Source organism: Aythya fuligula, chromosome 14 (assembly GCF_009819795.1).
Source record: "Aythya fuligula isolate bAytFul2 chromosome 14, bAytFul2.pri, whole genome shotgun sequence".
NCBI lineage: Eukaryota > Metazoa > Chordata > Aves > Anseriformes > Anatidae > Aythya > Aythya fuligula.
The window spans coordinates 1,597,879-1,624,077 of record NC_045572.1 but is presented as its reverse complement, the minus strand read 5'-3'; the positions used below and the strand labels follow the sequence as shown (position 1 = coordinate 1,624,077).

The window sequence follows — 26,199 nt, the reverse complement described above, 5'->3', positions numbered from 1 at the left end:
TTAGTTGGACTGATAGTCATTTCGAAGATGCATTGCAGTAGGTTCAAAAAACTGGAAGAAAAGTTAAGAGAGAAGTTTAAGCTATGGATTGTCAACTGTGTAGTTAACCAACACAATCATTGATTTCTAGCTGTCTCAACAGGCTTAGAATAGAACTGCAGTCCAAAGGAGAACCTTCTCAGAATTTGATATTCTTTACCTGATCTCCAAAGCTCAACTGTAAGTACATGCAGCAATGACTATTTTCTCCTGAACATTATTTTTCCAGTGTTAAACTGAAGCATGATGCACAATACACACTGTAAGCTTTATGAGTATCAACAATCTAAAGCAAATACTTTTCCAGTTTTTGTTTCTCTGCTCTTAGTTGACCCCATGCATCATTGGCTTCTCATCTTCTCTTTCAGCCTGATATGTAACTCCTTTTCTGCCATCATGCTATGTTCTATGTATTCCAATAATACCTAGGAGTTAGCACATTTACCACATTCAATTACATTTTACCTTCCACCCCCAAACATAAAACCTGCCCCTTCTGCTTGTTTTTCTGCAGTTCATCATCAAAAATTTACCATAGTCTTCATGAGCTTAAATCACTCCACAGACCTCATTCTGTGTTTTATTACATTAAAAACTGTAATATAGTATGATACATATAAAATATTGAGGCAGGTTACTTTAGAGAGGATATGTGTAAGAAAATGTGAGAACAGCATATGCATTATGAATGACATGAGAAACATAAACTAAGTTCTTATACCCTTGTTGTTAAAAGGGCATTTCTTACATTCTAAATCAAGCACATTTTTTTATTTTTTATTTTTTTTAAATAAACCAAGCATGCAATTCACTTATCAAAGTCACTATTATAAATTAGTGTTCAGCTCAAGGACTTAGCATATTTAAGAATGAAAAAAAAAAAAAAAAAAGTATGACAAAAAAAGAGGAACTTTTTTTTTTTCCTCAATTGTCAGGTTGCTTTTTTCTCCCTTCAAGAACTTCTATGTTTGGCTAATCTGGACATGTGTATATAGTTTTTTTTTGTGTAGAGCTTTCTGTGGATAGCAGATATTAGTGTGCTTTACAGAAGAACATACAACATCAGAATACTCCTATTCCATTCTCCATGTATAAATCATGGGGATGTCACATCCTCACATATTCCATCTAAATTAATTACAAACAGACCTTGTGTATGTAGATTGTAAATCCTCTTAGTGTAATTTTAATGCCTTAATTTTTCATATAATAAATGGCACGGTCATGCTGCCATAGCTAAACATCTGTTAACATTTCAGTTATAAAACCTTTTGAGAGAGGAGGGCTTATCATACAAGTATCAGCATTATATTTGGTCTAAAACTTTTCATCTGTTATTTCTGCTAAGGATTCTTTCATATAAATACTTGCAAGTACTTTCTTTCCTCCACTTATGTGTTGTCTTTTGTTTATATGAGGTTCTAACAACGTGCTGTCTAGCAAAATGCAGGCAAAGAACTGTTGTCTTCATTCCAATATTTTTACCAATATAACTGTTTTGCTGCAATATTACTGCTACTCCACAGTGCAAAACAGTTTTTGTGTTGAAACATCATTTATGGATCAAATTGCACAGTGGATGTCTTACTGAATAAGAATGCTTACCCACCCATTCCATTAGAGAACAGAACTGTTTAATTAGATATCAAGGCCAGAAGAAGACTTCATCTCCTTCCATGTATTAAAAAGCATTCAGTTAAAGTGCTTAGTTTCAATACAGATTTTTTTTTTCCATCCATTCTAGAGAATGCTGATATTTTGTTTAAAAAATATAATAAAGGATTAATTGTATAATGGAAATTTGCTGCTAAGCTTTCTGGCTGAGCTACATTTGGTTCATTGTATGTGTGGAAAAACAAACAGAGTTCAGCATAAGTTATCTTGTTATCTTCTCAATCCTGTCTGCTTTTATTAGAAACACCTTCTTTAGTATACAAACTTCCAAATCCTAAAAGTGCTGTGTAATTAACATACTTTTAGATTACATGTACAGTATGAGAAAGGGTAATTGATCTAAAGTCATCCAATGAGACAATGAGTAAGAGGGAGGGTGAGTGGGAGGTACTCCAAGGAGTATTTTAAAAAATACTCAAACCCCACAGTGTCTTAGAAATATTAGGTAAATACACAGGAATGACTTCATTTCTGTAATGTGGACTGTTACTTGAGCTATAAGAAAATTCATTACCAGTGCACAAAAATATTAGCAAAAAGCTCAGAGGACAGCTCTTCATCTCATGCAACTGTGTCTTTACATTAGTAAAGCTGATGGTCTGAATTCTGAACAAGTAGTTAAAAAAAAAAAAAAAAAAAAAAGATTTTTGCACTTCTTTGAAGTCTAAGAAAGAGTCTGGCCAGAAGATAGTGATAGGAGTTAAACATTAACTTTCACTCCAGTTCTAACAGCCTGCTTTCACAGACAGCACAAAACAGATTAATGTAAAGCTCTTTGATTTGTTCTATATGCATTGCCCAAAGACACTAGAGAGTTATTCAGCTTAGGAATCTCCACAGTGACAGGCTGGAAGGAAGTGACAGGAAATTTCTGCACAGGAAATTTGGTTGTTTCAGTGAGCTGATTATGTATTTTTTCCACTTTTTTAAACATAAGCCAAATAAACTCAAAAACAGCTAATATATTTGAAATACCACACAAAATGTACTCTTTTTGAAGAGTCAGATTCCATAACTGGATAATACTGAATCAATATATAATCTATTGGGCTTGAGGCTGACTTGAGCTAAAGTGGCCTTTAAGAATGCCAAGCTTTGCTCACCTAACTTTTGTATCACTTCTGCTTGAATGGAAAAGCTTACCTATTTTTAAATACATTTTTAAAAGCAAAAACAATCCTTATTTTCCTTGAAAGTAACAACTTTCAAGGATAAAACATATTGAATTAGAAATCTACCAACGTGCATCACAATCATTAGTTACAACTGAGCACATGAACAGGAGAATGTAATTTATGAAGAAAAGCTTGAGCAACACTTTACATAACTGTTTATATTCTTTGTCATTTGAAACATCCCAGCTGTTAAAACTGTTCTGTTCTATAAATCTTGATGGTGGATTTTTTGCATTCTATAATAATTGCTGCACTTGTGAACAGGTTTGTGAACTTACAAAAAGGGAATTTTAAAAGTATTTACAGTCAGCACTATGTCCTATTTCTTAGAAGTATTTTTAAAACCTAGTTCTACTATAACTATTAATATACAAGGTTTAGGTAAATATTTCATCACTATGAAGGTAAAATGTTCCAAATATTTCTCTATCCAAAATGAGAATGGTTGAAGGAAAGAACTGGAATTATGGCAAGCTACGCAGGCTGAGAAACTGGCCTCTAAACAGAAACTGTAATGATTATACATGAGCTTTTTTGATACTTCCCTTCTCTGATTGAGATAAGTAATGTGCAGACATAGTCAATATTTTAATAGAGGGATCAGTATCTCTGGCACAAATGCTAAACTTAGCATTGGGCAGATTTTGAGTGGCCAGGCGTTAGCAGCTGTGACCTCTTGAGAGAGACATCTGCAGAACATTTGCAAGAGGTAGTGCCTCCTATCTTCCTGCCCTTCTGATTTCATATAAGCTGCTTGGCAACACACTCTTTCTTTGAGAGACAGCATTTTCCAGATCATACTAGTAGCAAAAAATCAGCAAAATTAGAGGCTACTAGCCTCTGCTTCAAGTAGAGGCAAGATGCCACCAGTCAGCTGATCAGCACTGTCTTGTTAGTTTGAACTGCATATCTCCTGACTCTCCAAGAGATTTCCCTTGGCCTTCTTTACCTCTAATCTGGGAAATAAAGGCAGAATTTGCACACCACTCTGATCAGATTTCCAGCCTATTTTGTTATTGATATAGGGACTCTGTGCATTCAGAACTGTCTAAATAATATCATTATATCTGTAGCTGTCCTAAATAAAACTAAATTGACCAAACATATTGACTGCAATGTACAGTGAGATTCAAAAACTCTGTGGCAACAAGGCAAATGATTTTTTTTTTTTTTTTTTTTTTTTACCAAGGAGAAAGGGCACCATTAACTGTATTTCGACAAAAAGGAAAATCAGAGAATTAAAGCATTAAAGACTAAATTTTAATAACTGTTTGAAAGTGATAAGCTAATCACTGACTGATTATTCTAGGCACGCTCAGTTTGCAGGGTACACATCTCTTCTGCACTTCATGGACATCTAAAGGCACAGTAACTCTTAGCCTGATTCAAACAAGCAAAGAATTTAGCAACTTTATCAGAATAAAGTAGTTCCATTTTATGAAGAAACATGGAAAATCAGCATTAAAATGTATAAAAACAGGGACTCTCAATTTACAATGTATGCTGTAATTGTCAATAGTTTCTCATGCTGTAGATACATATTTAGAATAAATGACTTATTTTAGTAGACTGTTATTGTGTCATTGAGAAAATATTAGCAGATATTAATGTTCTTATCTCCTTTATTGTACTGCTGCAACAGATAATTTAACAGATAACTTTACCATTCCTTGCTGATGACAGGAAGATGAAGAATTGGAAGATTTAAGATTGGTATGTTTGCTGAGAATGGTGTCATATGTTGTCTTACACAATTTCCTATGTTCTGCTCAGTGTAACATAGTAAAGAAGTAAGTGTTTACATTTCTCACCTTCAAATAGCCTTTCTACAGTTTACCGAGTGCCACTGTTATTGTAAGTGACAGCTGATTTTTAGATCAGTAAACTTTCCTCAGACAGAACTGATTAACTGCAGTTGCCAAAGCAAATGAACAGTTCAAATAGTATTGGCTAACTAAGCATGGTACATATTACAAGCAAGTATTCTGAAATTCTACTACTCACTTCCATAGTGTCTTTTGAAAGGTAAACAACCCAGTATACCAGGTTGAATCCTGCAAATGCCACTGGGAAGAGGATCCTAGAATACTGGTCTATTTTACTTGTGCCTCCAATAGGTGGTGGTGCTGGGGTGGCTGGTGGAGGAACAGACACTGGTTGATATTGGGATGCACTATTTGATATTATGCTGGCTTCAGGAGATTGATCTGCCTGAGACGCTACAGAGTTTGCTCTCTTCTTCAGGTTACAGTTGGAGTCAGAATGCTGTGGAGGAAAAAAGAAAAAAAAAAGAAAAAAAAAAAGGTTGATTTATGGCTACAAGAGTCTTAGGTCATGTGATCATTACATTTCTCTCCATCATTTTACACAACTTTCTGATTTGTTATTTTTTTATTGCTCTGCTCTAGAACAACCTTAGGAAACCACAAAACAATACTAATCTACAGAGGTACATTTGTGGCTTTACTGTAAAAAGATAAAAGACCATATGCTCTCTGTATCGCTAACATGTTAATTAACAGGAACAACGAGAGAAAGAAATAAAAGAGGAGGAGCTGTAAGGAAAAGATGATAATGGTGTACCTAAATTTTAGTATATTTGTGTGACTGAAGCTTTTGTAGATATGAAATCAGCTCCAAACATGTAAACACTTATCATATCAAATGGGAGGACATAGAAGTTCAGAGACCTTGCTAGCAATTCCTGCTGCTGCTGCCACCACCCAGCATGACTATTAGTAATGTGAATGCATGGCAGCAGCCATAAGATTTTACTGATAGCTAAGAAAATAGAGAAAAATGCCTAGAGTGTCATGGTGCTGTTTATTGTTTTGATATGAAGTACTCAAGTTTTCTAAAAATAGGGAGCAGTATAAATACCTTTAGATGCCACCAGGCAATGGAACATCCAACATTTTGGCTGAGTTTATGTCTAAAGCTTCATTAATAAAAAATTACAAGGATTATTCCCAGATTACTGATGTAACCATTGTACAACATAAACAGCTATTCTTGGCTTTGAATAAGCAGAATTTTTGGTCAGCAGAAGTAGATGACTGAATGAATGAAGTTGATGAGGGAAATGTTAGGTGACGCAAATAATTTACAATACACAGTATATTTATATATATATTTTTTAAGTGGAATAGTAACATTCAAATGGTTTTGAGGCAGCAAAATTCTGCTAGATGTGATGTTTCTAAAGTCATTCTTTGGGAGTGATTTAATGGCAATCATTCACCTATATGGAGCCCTCTGTCAGCATTTTTGAGATTTATCCTGCAGGATTTCTATGCATGGAAACAGGCTTTAGTCAGATAAATGATTGCATCATTACAAGGAAGAGAAACATTTATTGCAGTACATTGCCTATACGTGTATCTGGGCCAAAATTTCTAGATAAAAGACCAGCCTAGCACAGCTGGTATCTTATGTATGATTTCAAATATAATTTTAACAGGAATTATCCTTTTAGCAATATTACTGCCAAAGTATGAGAAGAGGTTACATTACTACACTAAAATGCTAAGTTCTGCTCATGGATGAAAGGACTGGTATCCAGAAGAAATTAGGGAGAATGGATTCCTCACAGCTGAATTTAGTCTACGTAAAAGGCTCTTTTTGTACATATGTTTTTCAACTATTATACTCTTTTTTCTTTTTTTTTTTTTTTCTTCCATATCCTATCATACCTACCACTTGTTATAACCCCCCAACTTCCACTCTGATAGCAATTAAATGATCACTATCATGTTTTGAATGGGTATCAAAGGGCATTCATATTCTGGAGCTATACCTATCTAGAAAGCAGTTATTTGTTTTCATATTTTCCAGTTACACAGCAAGCAACAGACAGATTTAAATGGAGGATGATCTACAGATGTGTCACAGAAACAGAAAGAGGGTTATCCATGTCCACTTGCATTAATCATAATAGTAATCCCACATTTTAAGTAGACTTACTGTCAGAGCCTAGGCCACTGTTTTTCTGTCAAGTAGCTATTCTATTTTGCTTGTATGCCCTGCTTTGAACTCAATTGTCAGAGTTGTAACGTAGCTTGTTTTTTGCTTGCAAGATAGCTCGACCTTTTGTGGAGAATGAGTGGTTGCTAAAAACATAGTTGCTGAAGTGAAACTTAGACCTTCTTATCCGCAATACATGTATTGTGATACAAAGAGGGTCAAATTCTGCTCTGGATCACTCAAGCATGAATTAGAAGTTATTGTTCTGAGGTAGAGTTAAAAAAATTGTAGGCATAGCAGATGTAGCATAGGGTCAGTGGATTATGTTGAATAGTGGACATATTTTAGAATGCAGAAGTACTAAAATCATTGTGATCATCCACACGGGCACTTGGAAAAGGGTAATCCTGGTTTAAATTTTATTTATAACATTTATTAAATCTTATGTGTTGCTGTAGAAGGAGGATGATCTTGATGTGACTTCAGGAACTGAGATAGAGCTTTCAGGAAAAGAGTCAGAGACAGGAAAATCTGGAGTCAGCGTGTATCCTCAGATTTGGGGAAGACACTGACTAACTTGCTTACATGCATGCTATGGGGCCAATTTGGATCCATTTCTATAAATGGAGTGATATTAATTATTACCTAAAATAGCCTGTTTCAATATTTGGGAAGGATCAGTGCATTTTGCTCTTTCAGGAATGCCACAGTTTTTGTGTTATGCTATTCAGGTGCTTATATAAATCTTTAAGGAAGTCCCTAAATAACTTCTTACACTAATACACTCGAGGGCCAATCCAGAAAGTCAGGGTCAAGAATATATTTTTGTCTACCACTATGCTACCCAAGATACAGAAGCTTAAATTTATTTTGGATGTGTAATGAAGTTGTTTCTCAATTTGGCAGCTGACAGTAAACCAGACTTGCTGCCGCAGGACAACAACCCATACTTTTCATTAGAATTTACTATTAAACCAAGAGGAAGAAACAGCAGGAAGAGATCATTCTTTTGAAACTATTCTTAAAAGATCTGAGTTCTGAACAGCAGCTACAGCAATTTTTTTTTTATCATATTTAGATTTAACCCCTCCTTTTGACAAAGATTTCTACCTACAATGACATGAAGTTTTGGCAAAACACAAAACTTATAAAACAGGAATGATTAGCCTATTTCAGTTCCGATTTTTCACCATTCACATAGCCAAACAGTGTAAAACAATGAAGACTGTTTTACAAATAGCAAAAGCAACAGCAAGAATCATGACATAGCACATTGGGTCATAATGAAATAATACATTATGATAAGTTACTGAACCCGCTTCAGAAGAGTACTTTTGCACTCCTAGAGACTGCTAGTCCCATTAGGCCATTTAACTTGTCACGACGTATGGCTGCCTAGTGACGCAGAACAGCTTGCAAGATCACTGCGTAATGTGAGGTGCCATAAAACTGGACTAGACAAGAGATTGGCACGTATATGGGCTAGGAAGGTATAGTCTGAATTCTGTTAAGGTTTTGCAGCTCAGCTACCTGATCCCCTAGGAAGCTCACAAAGTAGTCTTGTCTGTAAAGGTACTGATGATCTCTCAAAACTCTCATCAATATCACTAGAATTTGTTTATGCTCAAAACATCTCAGGAGGCTCTCAGTAAGTCACTCTGCTTCCAGATATACAAAATATAGCATATATAATTTTGGGGTAAACGGAATTCTTCGTCTCCTTTTTCTGTTTTCTATAGATGCTAATTGTGATGAATGCACTCAAGAGATTTCTGAAATATATATAAAATTCTCTACAGTTCTGTTTTCCTTTATACTGCAGATGTGTATTCTTGCTATGAGTTTAGCTTATGACCTAGCAGTAAAATGAGTATCTTATGTATGCATTCAGATACTGGCTAATTTTAAACAAATGCATGCCCTTACCTCTCTCTCTTAGTCACTTATGTCCCTTATTGCTGTGAGCACCATGCAGTACAGAGAGGTTTTTGAGAATAAATTCTAAAAGTTTAGACCAAAAAAAATATTATCTCTCCTTTAAAAAAGTATTAGATTGAGACAATTAAATTTTGATATCACAAAAGAAAACAGAAACAAACAAATAGCTAGGACCAAAATTCCATCTTTGTACAAAGCAGAATACTAAATTGAACACATAACATTCTTTTTCCCTGCCCATCTAATTTGTAGATACAGTAGTAGATTATTCAATAAAAACATTCATATTACCTACATAAAATCACATGCTGGTAACCTAGCTCCCAAAAAGGGAGCTAAGCATAGTTTAGGTATTTAAATCCTTCTTAGACTTTGCTCTGCATACATCAGTGTGATTTGTAAGACCTCTGGTTAGCTATTGATCTATATACAGCACCTTGCAGCAGAGAAATTCACCACATTGTGTAAGATCTTGGGCATGTACTAAGGTACCTCAATCTTTACTGTCTTGTGCAGTTTAAATCTCCATCTAATGCCAGTGATATGTTATATCCTGAGATTCCTTTGCATATCTCTTGTGGGGTCTGATTAAAAAAAAAATGTGAATTATAAACATTTGTAAACAATGTTCTGCATAATTAACAGCTGAATTTAGTTTAGATGTCATTAATAGTTCCTAGCTTTGGGCATTTCTTTAGGCATTCTAAATTTTCTTTCCTAGGCATATTATTAGTAATTACTACAAAATTATTTTATTTCTGCTTTACCCTAGTAAAAGGGTTAAATCAATTAACTGGAGCATGGAAAAGTCATATTCAAAATTTTTCTTAACCTTCACAGACTGAAACTCATCTCTCTGAAATTATAGCCTAACATTCAGGTGAACATGGGTAGGGGAGACTGATAATTTGTTATTCTTTTCAATATGAATATACCATAGCAGAGTTTCTCCCTAAAATTGAGATGTACCATGTCAGAAAACTCATATAATTATCACAGAGCCTCTGTCAAAAGATATATTTGTGTATGTTAAATTTAAGCGAAGTCGACTTTGGCCTTTTAAACTTAGCCAGTGTCTGTCCTGATACTTGGTGGGAGTCTGAGTTGGGAGTAGGAGATAAGGAATCAAAATTCTGCCTGTTTGTAGTACAAACAGTACTACAGAGCTTGTATTTTTCATATTTCCATTATTTGACTGACTTTGTTTTTACTTCCCCCCACAAAAGAAAAGGATTAGACTTCAATATTTAGCAAAAATGTCTAAAGCCAGGGAAATCTTTCCTCCCCTCCCCACCTCTCCCCTCTCCTCCCCTCATTTCTCTTTTATTTCTCTTTTCTTTCTAAACCTTCCTTGCTGCTCTGCATTTGCGTTGTCAAACAGATAAATATTTAACTCTGGCAGAGCCTAATAATGAACATCTACTTTCCTTGTTGGGATGACAAAAAGTCAATAGAATTGAAAGTTGTTGTTTGCTTTTAATAGTCTATTTGATACCATGCAATTGTGGAGAAGCAGGAAGGTCTCTCTGATTTGATGGAAAGTGCTGCATTCTCAGTCAAGGCTTTATTGCACATAGCTTTTCTAGCATGACCTCATAAAGGGTTGTTGATAATCCAAATAGAAGTGCTCTCCTTTCAGCTATACTATGATACTCATTAAACATCTTCAATATATTCTGACGTAATTATAGAAAACTAAATCCTCTATTGAGAAGTGACATATGGCTGCTCTGCAGTTGGGCAGGGTTGTTAAAAAGAATGAGAATCCTCTTTTGCTCAAGTCATGTTATTTTGAAAACAGGTACAGAGCACTTTGTTGGGACAGGGAAGCTCCCCCAGCAGTATTTCACTGTTCTGTGTTGCTTTCTGTTAAAACAACAGGTCTTTAAGACAACAAATGTAATCAACCAACCACCATATAATAATCTTTTGTCTGTTACATGTAGTCTTCCACATGTAAAGGGTTTCTTTTCATTCATAGTGTGTACTCCCTGTCCTCTGCTGGGTACTCCCTGACCATCTTGTAGAGCATTACTTAAAATGATGCACTCCAAACAGTATCACCAACACCTCTTCCCCCACAACTTCTAGAAATGGGGTAAAAAAGCCATAATGATGAAACAATATGATATAAGAACAATACATTTGAAATGGATTAAAACACTAACTGCCACAATGAACTATATATTTACATATATACGTGTGTGTGTGTGTATAATATATATATACACATACACAAACATACACTAGGTGTTTGTTTTTGACATGCTATAATAAGCTTGTCACCATATGAATAAAAACAGGCTTCTGTCAGGGTCCAGATGACTGCCCAGCTTGTTGCCATCATGTTGTGGAGTGGAACACCCATAGTTTTGTATTTCATACAGGGATTGCCTACAGCTGACAGAGAGAGCAAGCCAAACTCTGCCTTCAGTTAACTGAGGTAAATAGAGTTGCTTGCCTGGAACCAAAACAGGCATGCTGGGCTGTCATCAGTAAACAGAGCACATACTCGGACCATTGCATCTCTTACTGAATCTAGTGAATTCCAGTAACTTCAACAGAGTTTCTCATATTTTCATTAATATAATAAAGAATGTGGTTTTATGCCATCTTTCTTTTCTGAATGTATTGTTTTGGGGGAGATATAATAAAAACCTGAGAGAAAAAGTGTTGTTCATTTGAATAAAGCACAATTTTGAAAAAAGTTAACTAGATTCAATTGGGAAGGAGTCTTTTTAAAAATAAATACTATTTTGCAGGAAATATAGTTAATTTAAAAGGGGAGAGGAGGGGAGGCGAGAGGAGGGAATTCCATAAATACTTTTGTCTTCATGAGTTCAGGTCCTCAGTGAAAGCAGCAAAAGCTTCTACCTGACTTTTATAGCTCCTTATTTTCATTTGTATTGAAGCTATCTCCTTGGGCTTGTCTTACCTAACACAGTAGAACAGGTCTCCTGTCATACAAAAAGTACTAGTTCATACAGGGTAAGGATATTCTCACCACAATGTTCTTTCAGGCAAAATTCATCAGGCAATTTAAGATAATATAACGTAAAAAATATACAGTCTATTTGTTAATTCTACTGCTGCTGTGGGTTAAAGAGCTGCATAGGCAGTTGTACAGCTATGACAGTTTTGCAGTAAGAACATCTCACTTTTTCACTTTTATGTTTACATTTGGACTCCCCAAACCTTTCAATTCTTTGAAAATTTCTCAGTGTAAAAATACTGACTTCTATAAATACAGAAGACAGTAAACATTTTAACACATTGTGCATTATTCTTCATCCTGTATCTACCCCTCCGTATAACTAAAATTCTGACAACTTCCACACATTTAAAAATTACAGGCAAATAAAAATGCTAACGTTACAAGGGGATGAAAAACTTTACTACCCTGTCTAACAGGACAAATAAATAAGTACACCACAGATTAGGAAAAACAAAGTACCAAAGCAGGAGAGAAGGAAAAGATTTTAACACATACATATATATCACATGGAACAGACAATTAGTTAAAATCATTTTAAATATATATGACAGATTCAAAATAGATTTTTTTTCTAGTGAATTAGAAGAAGGCAGAAAGGTTAGAGTCAAAAAGAGGAGCAGAAGAAGTAAGACAAATTATCTAAAGAGTAAAGAATAAGAACTGGACCTTGTAGAAGGAAAAGTGGTAAAAGAATTTAGAGGTGAAGATTTGGGGTAGCAAGCAGAAGGGAACGACAAGGAAGAATTCAGGACCTCAGATATCTACGGTAAGAAAAAAACTGAAAATTATGTTTTGTGCCATACTTAAACAAACTTCTCTAAGATCAGTAATGTAACTATAGAAGCACAGAGTTCAGTAGAGGATGGTAATGCTGAGGAAATAGTCATATACTCAGATCAGCCTGTACTAACTACATTGTTAGCACTGAAGTGATCTAGTTCAAATTTGTTTCAGCTGAAATTATATTACTGACTGCATCATATATCCATTTATATGACAACATGAAATTTTCCCCCCATGCTTCTGCCACAAGAAAAAAATAAAAAGAAAGAAATAAAAGGAAACAAATAAACAAAAAAGCCTTTTGAAGCTTGTTATCTTGTAATTAGTCCTTTTTCCCAGGATGCCTTTGTGGAATGGGACCTTTGATATCCAGTAGGGTTAGCTAACTACATTCCTCCAGAAGCCATTTTGACGGCATCTTCTTTCCTTCAGTGGTAGGTACCCACCATTTTTGTGATCTCACTGATTTTTCTTTTACTGAAGTGTGGGGTTCTCGGAAAGAACTGTTCCATCGAGGAAAACATGATGAACTTACAGGCTTGAAAATTACTATTTTAGATTACAAGAGCTCTGAGGAAGAGTAGGATTATAGCATTTTTTGGATGCTATAGACTGCTTTAGAGACTGAGTTTACCTTAGGACTTTGATGTGTCTTTACTTATTTTCTAAATTTCTATGTTATTAACTAGTTGTATATATGTGTGTGTGTGTGTATATATATATATATATTGAGGAAATGGTTTTAGTGTGCTTACCAGATGTTCTTAATGCTTGATTTTTGTTTGGAAAAACTAAACTGTGTCTTGAATTTGGTTCTGTGCTTGTTTGTGGGTGAGGCCCTTGATAAGGAAACTTGAGGTCTTAATGTGTGTTGTTTCTTTTTGTTTGTTTGTTTTTTGTTTTTCCTTTTATTTTCTGTTTCAATAGTAATTTTTAAATTTCTGATTAGCTTGGTCTTCAGTGATATAGAGAACACCCAAATCTCACCCTCTAGTAGTGAAGCAGCTACAGTCATCAGGAATACTCCTGTGTATTCCAATAATATCAATGTTATACCAATACCAATATGTATGTTCCAATAATTATAATAAAATAATACTCCAATACTCTGGTATATCTGGGCATATGTAGAGAGCCACATGTATTTTGAAATAGTTGTCCTCTAGAGATTCTGGGGACTTGGGGAAGGATTTCTAGTGTCTGCTCTGAATTCACCACCAGTAGCATGTGCAGAGTAGCCCAAATCAAGTTTTCATATCACTCATCACAGACATCAATATATGATTTTTTTTTCCCCCTTCTTGGAAACCTCACTGTGATTAACTCAAACTTGAACTAGAAAGTGTGTAGTGCATAGATTGTTCCAGCAGTATTTTCCTCATGCTACAAAAGGCTAAGTGATCTCTCTAGGCACTTTTCTGATAGCTTGTCCTCAAAAAAAAAAGTCAAACAGAGTAAAACTGCAGCTTTAGTACATTTTAAACTTCCTTCAGTTTTAACATTATTCTTCTCATTTTGCATTATTATACTGTTACAGAATTCTGCTCACTCAGTCCAAAGTAGTTCTCAAATATGATATTTGGGGGGCGGGAAAGCATGTTCTAAATACTAGCAAATACATATTCTCTTTCTCTTATTGTTTTTTGTAAGGTTTAAATATAATCATAAAAGTTTTTTTGATCTCTCATTTGTGTTTTCTTTATACAACTGGGATTTAAAAGAAATAATCTGTGGTTTTCAGTTAAAATTTATAAAGATTTAATTCTTCTATCATTAACATGTTTAGTGAAATAAAATGCATGTTTGCTTTCTTACTAAGTCTGACAGTGTTTTTGAATACTTTTTTCAATATAAATAAATTAAAAAAAAAAAAAGTAAAATGCAATATAGTTTACAAGCCCAATGCTTCCCAGTCAAATTGAGGAAGATTAGCTGATGAGTTCCTATAAAGACTACTAGCAAGAATCTTTGTAGCTTTGGATGCAGTATTATATGGAACTTATTAATTACAACAGTTTGCATGTACCAAAATGTTACAAGTCTAGCTGTTATTTACAAGCAAAAATGAAAAAAAATGACCATATGATGGGTAAGGTGTTGCCCTATTGTTCAGTAGCTTTTAAGTTGACTTTCCTATTCAACTACAGACTCAATGGTTTTGCAGGTCATTCAAATGCTGTTACTCCACTCAGAATGGGAAATGTGGTGATAGTAAAACTGATTCTGAAAACGGGAGGGCTATGCTGATAAATATATTAACACATGTTGTGAAACAGCTTTAATTACTTAGCCCAAGATGTAAGGAACAATATTTACAAGCAATTCCAATATAAGATTTTTGGTATTAGACAGCCTTCTTTTTTGTCACATGGAGTGAAATCTATCCTTACATAAATCTTTATGTTTATGCTTTTTATTTTCCCCAAGCTTCCACCAAAGCAGACTTTATGAAAGTAACAGATGCCAAGTTTATGTAAAGGCTAATTCCTCTTCTTCCAGATGACCCACTTATGGTATGTGCCAGTATGCTACAGTGATCCCATAATCATCTGGCCAATGCACATGTTCGTTGCACTGTACAGTGTCTTACAAATTCTACAGACTCACTCAGAGAACAACACAGCTGCCTGAACACAATGCCTCCAGCATCCAGCATAATAAAGTATCATGGGTAACAGTCTAATGTATTACCTTAAATATCTTATCACATAAACATCTCTGTAGTAACTTATGTAACAAATCAAAATAAACATTATGAATAAATGACATCTTTCATTTTCTGCAATAAGAGCAATGTCTTGATAAATAGATATGATCCAAATGCATAACCTGTTTCAGGTTAAGATCACTTTAATATTTCACATTTCACTACTCAGCTGCTCTTCCTATATGATACTTATTATCAGAAAAGCAAGCAATTACCGAGACAATCTCGTCCTCTGCCGGTACAGTTGCTGCTGATAGTGCTGCTGCCAGTGCTGCTGCCCTTGCTGCCTTCCTCATTGCTCTCTGAGTCTGAAGATTGGTAAAGTAGTTGACAGCTGCAAACTCAATAAGTGCAGAGAAGACAAATGCAAAGCACACAGCTATGAACCAATCCATGGCAGTAGCATAGGACACCTTGGGCAAAGAATGGCGTGCACTGATGCTTAAAGTGGTCATTGTTAGAACTGTAGTAATTCCTTGAAAATAAGAGAAAGGAAAAGGGGGCATTAGAATTTTGCTAAATTCTAGATGTAGATGTAAATGCCTCTACATATATACATATGTGTGTATATATATATGCGTGCGTATCTGTTTAAATACAAAATATAAAACCAAAGAGGTTTTAGCTGTCAAATAACTAACAGGAATTCTAAGTATTTTGTTATCATAAGTAATTCATGTATAGTGGCTTGAGTATCTAAAAGCTCTGAATAAACTTCCTTAATAGACCAAGCAGATTCAAAGTTAAGATAACCTCGTGCTACAGGGTACAGCTTCTTAGAATTGTGGTAAGACATGGGTATAACAAGAATCAAGATCAGGCTCTGAAAGACACTTTATTTGAGAGGTCGCTAAGTGGAATGCTTGGCAAAAAATCTAAATTAGTTTACCATGATTTCCTAAGTGTTATGATCCGCTATTTCTCCTATTGTTGGACAAGACAGATCATGGCTTCCAGAACCCTCACTAGATACATCAGAATTTTGCACTGAAGTCAGTGGTAAGCTATGATCCAAATATTTCTAGTAATAAGAGTTTGGTCATCTATACAGTGATCTTTAATCTCTGAATACATTTTTAAAGATTCACTGACAGTATATTGATTTGAAAGTTCCCATAGTAACAAATATGGAAGGATGGAAAAGGTGCTTCTCTAGAGATCCTTTTGTGTTTTCATACACAAAAAATCTGGTCACATAGCTCATGGGCCGCAAAGTATTTTTAAGGTCTGTTGTGACCTTATGATTTCTCTTTTGTAATGTAAATCATTAACAATGTGGGAAATACACTTCCCACTGCTGCCTGATACAAGCAAAAAGTACAAGAGCAAACTTATCCATTAACATATAAGGCTCTGTGACTCATGTTTGCTTGTAATTATGCCTGCTGGAATCTGAAAATTGCAGGTATTTAAAGACAGTAAGCTGGAGAATACCCTCTTCTGCTCTTTTCTGCAGTTGGGAAAGGGGAGGTGGGAAAAATAAAGGATGTTATAATGTCATGCTGTGATGATGAATCAATATGCTGTGAATGATGCTCAGTAGAAAGGATGCAGTGTCATTGCATCCTGCATCATCAAGACAGGACGACTTGATTATTTTCAGGATTTTTTTGCAGCTCTCTCACATGATGTAGCTTGCCAGCTGTCTGAGGCTAAATAAGTCCCAATGTCATTACTTAACATGTTTTAATGAAATGCAGATAGAAGATAGTATAAAAATATGTAGGATCTCTACTTCTCCCAAATCTGTCAGACATATTTAATAATATAAGTACAAGAATACTGATAAAAATTTCAATTTCAAATGTCCAGAATGAACTTTTCAATATGATATGTGATTAGATTAGAATCTGCCCATGTGCTAGTTAGTAATAAAGAAAGATGCATTCTGTGTCTGTATAAAAACTTACTGCAGAAGGAATTTAAACTTAGGAGTAGGACTCCTATTCTATTACAGATATAGATAAGAACACTCTCAATGTGGAGTTGATGAAATGCTCTGCACTGTGGAAAACTACTTTATCAAACAGAATGCCAAATTACAGTTGGTAAAGTGTGTAACTGATGTTCTTTCCACTTTGAAGACTTCTTGGTAATTTTTGAAAAATTTGTTACATATTGCAAATACTGAAATATGTTATCTTTTTTTTTAAATACAAAATCCATCTCTGACACTTCATAAATAAAGTTTAATGACTAGATAATAAGTTAAAATTTCCAGAGTAATCTGCTAGAACAGTAAAAGCCAGCTGTGTGTCTCTGCAAAACAGCAGATAACTCTTTGCCAGGACTAAAAAAAATTAGATAAAGACACAAAAATGCAAAGTAGTAGCCATTGTTATATGGGTTCAAAGCATTTGATACTTAATAGGGCACACTTAAAACTTGGCTTTAATAAACATGTTTCTTATTCCAAGTAATTTCTGATAATGAAATGCTAAAAAAAAAAAAATATGTATGCATATACACATGTCTACATACAGAAGCTCCATGTAAGGTAAGGAATTTCTTATTGCCAATCTGCTGTTCTTTCCAATGGCATAGCTACAAAGAGCACAAGAATGTCTTGTCTCTTCAAGTATTTCTGTCTCTTATATTTCGTCTGTAGGTCTGTAAACAGCAGATGTTTATTAACATTAATTTATTTTATTGTAATGTTACCTGCAAAAGATAACTAGCATCCACTTTGCAGGTAAATAGAGTTAGGTGAATTTATTCTGAAAAATTAGTTAGTGCACACTTACTTTTCTACCATTAATTTATCTTCTCTCAAATTTTTGAGAATGTCATGCTTTATAAAAATATAAAACTCTATGATTCTCACACTTAAAGGCTTAAAACATAGGAGCAAAACTGAAACATCTTTATAATTCAAGTATTTGCAATATGATGCAGAAAGGATGCTTACTTCTCCATTTTAAACCTTTTCTTTGTTGCTGGTGCCTAACAGTCAAGCAAATATCAATTTTTTCCTTAGATGATGGTATTTAGAATCCATGGGATTTTGAATTAGAAAGGATTATAAATCCATGTTGTTCTTGGGAGAAATAAGAATGGATTGAAATATTCTTTTAAAATGCCAACATGACTAATTTTCAAAAATACTGAGAAAGGTGTCTATTTAACAGTTTTCTTAAAATATTTTCTATTCCTTATTCTATATTTCCTCTTCAATATGACTAAGTCATTATTTCAGGGTTTGGGATCTTTATGTAATTGTTGCTGAATCATCTTCAGACTTATTTGGACATTGCTTCAAGTGTATAGAATTGACCTCTGCTGCCCATTAGATAGCAAGTATGTTTTACTCACATGTAAAGAATGTAAAATCCAGAGATGCAATATAAAGTTGAATCAGGTAGTATTTATCAGATACATTTAGCATTGGATGCCAAATAGACCAGAATGTATGGTATACAAACTTCCTATGCATATTTTATGCTTCAATTGCAATAAACATCTTTGAGAAATTATTGCCTGGTATTTTAGTATTTTAAGCAGTTAAATATGAATTGCTGGAAACTATTACATACAAGTGCCTAATGATACCTAGCTGCATCCCAACTCCTGATGGGTATTTCAAGGAAAAAAACGTATGTTCATATTCCTTCAGAGACACCTGAGGAAGCTGTGCTCATGTACGATTCCTAAAAGTTTGCAGTGCTTTTTTGAATACCATTCCATGCCTGAAATCAAAGCCCACAAATTCTGTATCGTGCTAACTACAACTGTAGGCTTATTTTGAATTATATGACTTGCATCATTCATGCTTAGGCAATTTATACCTGCCTATTTGCTGTTGAAGACAAGTCTGGCAAAGGGAATTTGTTGTGCAGAAATATTGGGTTATGAGAAAATAGTAAGATAGGGTTGCAAAATATGTATGGATAGTGGATTCATGAGAAATTTCTGACAAGTTTTATTATTTCTGCTTGGTGTTTTTATGATTATTGTTTCCCTAGAAACAAAAATTCAGTCAAAATTTACCCCTTGACAATAAGTGTAGTTTCAGAGATTATTGATATTGAAGCGGGTGGGGTGGCAGAGTAGTGGGAATCAGATTTAATAATAGCTGAGCACACAGTTAAGGAGATGAAGCTCCCATTTGGGGGAGCATTAATTCAAACCACTAAAAAGAAAAAAGGGCCCATGCAATACGGACATGCATTCTGCATTATTACTGTAACTTGTGCTAGGGACGATACATCTCACCTAACTTCATTCATCTAAAATCCTTGCTGGTTGTTTAAAAACCTTTGTAGGGAATAGAAAGAGAACACTCTGGAATGAGTGCTAGATGAATTAGGTACCTAGCTGAGTTCCAACCCATGTGATTTATTTATTCTTTTTTTTTTTTTTTCCTAAAAAATGCTTTAACACAGGTAAGTTTCACAACAGAATAAATTGGTTTAATTTTTAGTATTTGCTTTTGTTTGCTGAAACCTACTCTCTGTCTTTCCCAATTTAGAAGTTAATCCCCATTGGTTTAGTCTAGCTGTTCAATACAGTGGATTCAACACAGTGAATGAAGTGAGTGATAAAAGAACAAAACATGAATACCAGCCACAGTTCTTGCTGGAACAGATTCTTTGTTGATCCAAAACACAACTTGAGACAGGACTACAGTCATGATGCATGGAATGTATGTCTGAATGAGATAGTAGCCTATTTTCCTTTGGAGATGGAAATAGAGCAGCTGAAGTGAATATTCACCTAAAACAAACAAGCAATGAAAATGATGAACGAATGGTATATGTGATGCAGAACTGGTCAAAGACCTTAATGCAGCATACCAAAAACTGTTCTGGCTGGAACAGACTCCTTGTTAATCCAGAAAGACACCTGAGAAAGAATGACTGTCATAATGCAAGGAGTATATATCTGTATCATGAAGTAGCCCATCTTCCTTTGCAAGTGGAAATAAACTGTCATGATTACATATTCACCTGTTAGGAGACAAGTACTTTAGCATTATTTTGGCACTGTATTATTGGCTTAAACCCAAAATACTATGCTCTTAGGCAAGCACTAATAAGCCTCCTAGTGTATAACAAAAAATAGACTAACAAAAGGTGAAGTGACCTATTGGAAACAGAGGAAAAGAATATTAATTTTTATGTATTGTTTTTACTGGGATAGGGAGGCAGGGGGGATTCTTAAAGGAAATGTATTGAATGGGAGTCTTTCATTCAATTAACTACAGTTAATTGAATTAAATTAACTAATTGAGTTAAATTAACTACAGTTAATTTTTTTACAAGGATTTTAGTTTTAAAAATGACAGAAGGCAGTAATACTAATGCAGTTACATAGCGAAAAAAGAAATCTGTAAAACATCTTGAAAACAAATTACAATGTCAGTAGTTCCCATATGGCTACTTCTTACCTGTGTTAGATTTAATGGTTTCACTAGATACAGTTTGTCCTATGAGGTCATACTGGAGGAGACTGGAAGACTCTTGTGGTACTTCTACTGAGTGCAGGGGTCCTTTTTTCCATGTATAAATGATTTCACTTTTTGGATAAGCATCTGAGTTAGGGAAAAATTACTCATATAAATTACATGATTTATAAGCAATTGAAAAAACAAGTAATATGATCCCTTCTGGGTCTAAAACTCCAAAGAAACTTGCATCCTGCTCCAATAAGTCTCTAATCACATTAATGATGAAATGCAATAAATAAATAAATAAATAAAAATAAAAAATAGGAGTAATAAGGGAATGGTTGTGGTCGGAATTGATAGGTGCTAGCTTCTGCTTCTTGATTTGTTATAAAACACATACATTGATTACCACAGGTTGTCTAAATATCTTCATTTTGTAAAACTAGACTTTAAGGAATGAACCATAGCTTTTATGACTTCTTAAAGGGCCAGATTTGACTACTAGATCTGTTAGAATATACAACAGAATATCTTTTAACAGCCATCCTTCAGTGAACTAATCCACGTGACTAACAATGGTCTGAGCCTCAGAGGAAAAAGTAAGATTCTAGTCTAAAAAATAAAAATAAATAAAATGTTTCAGTGATGTGTCCTAGGATCTCGCTTCTGATCTCACATACATGGAAATTAAATGTATTACTATACAAAACTGAAAAATATAGAACTTACAGCTTCCAAACTTCAGCGGACAAGCGTGTCCATCCATTGGGAAGTTCACCAACCGCATAGGACAATCAGCATTAATGGTTAGTCTAGATAACATTAAAGTAGATGACAGTAAAAAATAAATGGTATGTAGCAACACTGAATGAATGATAAAGAAGGTCAATCAAAATCAGGAGAATAAGCTCTCACCTCATTGTGTAAAGAATAGTTCCATTCTGCATAATTCTGAAAAGTTTGTTCGGAGTTGTCATATTATGAGCAATTGATTTTTTTCCATTTCTAAAAAATGTGTCTGGTGTCCAGATTTTACTGACCATTAGATTGTTCAATCTCAAAATTTCAGTTGGTCCACCAAACTTCAACCTCTCATCAGTCCATGTCTGACGAAAGAAGACATCCATTGTGTATTCCTATGGAAAATGAATAGGTGAATTATGCATGAGGGTCAGCAGTCCTGAGCTGCTGTATTTAAAGTAACTCCATGAAAGACCATAACACATATGTTAATGTCTTTTAATTTACTGCTTAGACACGTAATCCTATTACTATTAAATAGTTCAAAAAAAGAGTCTGCGAGAAATGTATCATATTTTCTTATTAATTAAATTGCAAATTATCAAGTGAACAGGTAACTTTGATGTAAGGAAAAAAGTCTCATTGTCCTCTCACAGAAATTAATTTAATTCAAAAAGACTGAGATCCAATGAGAAATACAAATGTCTACTTTAACATCCTTTCAAAGTGCAAAACCAAACTATTAATATTTAGCTGCCAAGAACAAAAAGTTATACACAGTGCCACTTCTGAAGCTTACTTTTCATAGTCATAAAGAAAGGACCGACGTGAAATACATTCATCACAGTAAGATTATGTTGTCAAGTTAATATGAGTTATTTTTCTTAAGGATTCTTAATAATGTTGTTGTAAGCCTTCAGAAGGGAATTCTCTACAGAAGTTGCTTAGGAAATGGAGCTAAACCTTGTCAGGAGGCAGACATGCAAGAAAGCATACTGTCTCTATGCCTTCTTGTAGACTGGCTGATGAAGAGAGGTAGAAAAACTTTTGGGTGTACCTTGGGGTGCGCTATTCCTTGCCAGCGTGCTGGAATATAGTCTGAGGTGAGCAGGTATTGGAGGAAGGGTAAAAAGGCAAAAATAGTGATAAAAGTCCATTTCCAGGATGAGAACAGTGATGGCTTAACTTTCCCTGAGGGCTGCAGCTGCTGTAATTGATGAAGCTCACCCAAGTCTGCACCTACCTGAATTTGGGGTCCCCAGCATGATGAGCTGCTGCCTCAAAAATGGCACCACTTCCCTGCAGCTGTGTAGTAGGTTGTCTCCTACCACACAGCCTTCTTGCAAATCCCTGTCAAGTCACAGATGCTTACACCATGCTTAGTGAGGTTAAAGAGGCATCTTTAACCTTCTGTCCGTGTCCTCAGTGGAGGCCAGTGGTGTCCTCTGTGTCCAGCCTCGGGCCTGGGGCCATGGGGCTGTGCCGGGTGACTCCGCTGGGGAAATAGCTATATGCAGCTCCAGCCAAACCGCTCTGCTGGGCCGCGGAGATTGTCAAGAAGATTAAACCTCGTAATCTGCTCTAATGACGGACAGCTCAGATGCCACCGTAATGAATCCCGGGAAAAGGAGAGCAGGGGCAGCGGTTGGGGGCCCTTACCATCTCCACGTCGGACACCGGCCCGAAGCTGGTCACGTAGATGTCTGTTTTGACTTCTGTCACGGCGCCTGTGGGACACGGAGAGGAGCGGGCTCGGGGGTGGCCCGTCCCGTCCCTCTGGAGGGGGCCGGCGGGCTGGGGGCTGGCGGCGCAGGGACGCTGGTTGCCAGCCCCGGGGTTTTCAGCGCCCCACTGCCCCCTCCCGCTCCGGAGGGACCCCCATTGCCCGATTCACCCCAGGGCTTTGCAGCTTCCCTGACGTGACGGGAGCTTCCCCCCTGTACCTCCAAATCCCGGCCGGAGCCTGTTGTCGTAGCCGTCCAACAGCTTGTCGAGGATCCGAGTAATGTTTTCCGAGTAGAGGTCCCCCGCGTTGCCCTGGCCCCCCAGAGCCTTCTCCATGCTGCAAGGAGAGGCGAGTCCCGCCGTCAGCGCCCGCTCCTCAGTCCGGCAGCCTCGCCTCAGCCCGGCCGGTCCCTCCTCGCACCGTCACCTCAGCCCTCCCGCCAAGCCCGCGGCCGTAGAGGAAGCGGCCCCCAGAAGCGAGCAGACGGGGAGAAGGGGCTCAGTCCCACCTCGCCGCAAGGCTCGCGGGCTGTGGAGGGGCTGAGGGAAGGCTCTGGGGGCCGTCGGAGTGGGCTCGCTCACCTCACGACCACACAGAGCCAAGCGATGAGCAAAGCCATGCCTCGGGGCTGCGCGGGGACGCTCAGGTGCCCTCAGAGCCGTCAGCTGGAGCAAGTTTCGGCGCTCATCCTCTCGGCCAACGAGTGAGGACGTCGGGGAGCCCGCCTGGCTTGGCCCCGTCCCCTCGGCCCTCAGGCACTCGTAGCCCGGGCTGGGAGGGCGAGGGGCGGCGGGGGCTGCCCCTACCCCGTCGGTTTTGCCGCCGCCCTTCAGCCTCAGCCGGGTGTCCGGCGGGGAATTAGGGTCTGAGGGGACGGCGTGCGGTCGGAGAGCAGCGACAATAATCGAATAAGGCATTAGGGGAGATTAAAAGGAAGAAATCCACTGCTAGTTTTGGCATGGAATTAGCAGGGAGTCGTTAGGAAATCTGGAAAAGCGCTGGCATCTTGCTGATAGAGATTATAATAGAAATGGCCTCAGCTTTTATTATGTTTATGGTTCACAGGGAGATTATTATGCAGTCTCTGCATCATTAGAACTTTAAAAAAAAAAATCCCTAGTTTCCAGTTTGTTGTTTTTTGACCTTACTCAACAGATTTTCTCATGATCAATCCTTCAGAACCATACCGAGAGCTTGAATATCTCAATATATGAACACTGAACATTCAAAGCTGGTTCTGGTTCAGGTCTGGGGATTTCTTTTTTAATACTAAGCCGTTTTTGAGGGTTACATCCACAGATTTCACTCAGATGTTAAACCCGAGCATTACTAGGACTTCTGTTCAAAGTGGAGCTCCTTACTCTAAAAATGTATATAATTACTGATTTTGTCCCGATAAATACTGACTGAATCACTACTATCGCCTCCTTCAGTAAGTGTGTTAATGTAGTCAGCCCTAAAGGAAAATGAGATCAGGCTGCTCCGGCTTTTTCTGTGACCTTATTACTTCCTATAAAGCCAGTGAATGATGTAGCACATATGTCATTTAGCTATGCTGTAAACAAATCAATTGGATCAGTTTTCTTTCCTTATGGTAATACAGAGGAGCAGGTAATGAGGCCAAAGCAAAATAAGTGTCATAAAATGTTGACACATAAAACACATTTGCATTACCAGCTTCTAAACAAATGTATTTAATTATCAAGTTATGTATAATAAGAATTTGAACAAAACTAGGAGACTCCTTTATTTTTTTTTGGCAGTAAGATGAGCTTTTCATGCCTAAATGAAGTCCAACACTGGGGCTCTATGCTCAAGTTTTGTGTTTAAGAAAAGAGACTGGGATTCTTAAAATAAATAAATAAATAAATAAATAAAATAAAAATAAAATGTGAATATTAGAAATATTAGAAATATGAGATGCTCTGCCAATGAGTCCCGTTCCCTATTTTTGTTGGCAATACTGCCGTCATATATACCACAAAGGTGGGCTGGTTGTAACACAGCCTTTGAACAGTTGTGAACCCAAATTCCTGAGCAGCATTGCTCAGGTGCTCTGTGAACACAACAAAACGGCAATCTATGTGAATTCATTATGTGCTAGTCAGGTTTGTGTTGATACTCATAACCATCTGTCTGCATGTGTTTATTCATATATGATCACATTAGCTCCATAAAAAATCAAAAGTTTATATGAAATAGTAATAGAAAAGGGAACTGTCATTCTTGGGGTTATATTCTATCAGGTCTGTATTCAAAAACTACCAATTTGAAATCTTACCCCATTCATCAAATATTTTTTATCTTACTAACATGTTTGAAGTATTTGTGTGCATCACTCTTCTCACAACTTTAAAACTATATTTAGAATATAAACACCATTAATATTCATTTTTGCAAATGTCTTTCCAGTAGTATTACATATTATTATATATGTTATGTAACACTAAATGCTTGTTGTTGTTGTTCTTGTTGTTTTTTCTCTGTTACAATGCTTTATTCCTTGCAAAGAGTTTTATGTGCTATGGCTTACTGTAAGGACATTTGAAACAATGTCCTTTTCCTTTTTGAATGAAAGGAAAAAGAGATCTTGCCAAACTATTAGAAGGACTATTCTAATTTCAGTGATAAAATATGTAAGAGGAGCAAACTTTTTAAAATGACCGCATGCTTTCTGCAACCAGCATTCCTCAGCTAAATCACACACATCCATTTATGTTCTTTTAAATGATTTATTTTAATAAAATTCTCATGCGCATTAAAAGCCCAGTGCTGTGCTGGGCCAGACAGCACACCTTATTTCCTTTACTTCACTTTTCATTGTTGTAAATTAGACAAAATATTTTCTATTAATCACATCATTTACTTTTTTTCACTACCTTTTGTTCACTACCACCCTGTTCCAAATTGGGCTCCTAGGGTGTAAAAAGAAAAATCATCTGTCTCATTTGCTAAGAGTAGGCCAGGATGTGAATCGGTGGAATCAAATGTTTGTCTGTTTGTTTATTTTTCTTCCTGGTAATAAGGGGTGATTAATATGTTTACTTCGGGGCCAGGTTGGACCTGGATGTG

General features: G+C 36.2%; 1 protein-coding gene across 1 annotated transcript; it reads right to left on the bottom strand.

Annotated features, from left to right (window-relative positions):
* GABRA6 (gamma-aminobutyric acid type A receptor subunit alpha6) lies at positions 1–23,746 on the bottom strand. The gene is made up of 10 exons (XM_032196937.1): positions 23,709–23,746; positions 23,345–23,463; positions 23,061–23,128; positions 21,576–21,796; positions 21,390–21,472; positions 20,661–20,804; positions 20,068–20,220; positions 15,490–15,749; positions 4,893–5,153; positions 1–51 (listed from the first exon to the last, which is right to left on the bottom strand). The coding sequence occupies exons 1-10, from the start codon at positions 23,744–23,746 to the stop codon at positions 1–3; spliced, it is 1,398 nt and encodes a 465-aa protein (XP_032052828.1).
* Positions 23,747–26,199: the final 2,453 nt, after the last annotated feature.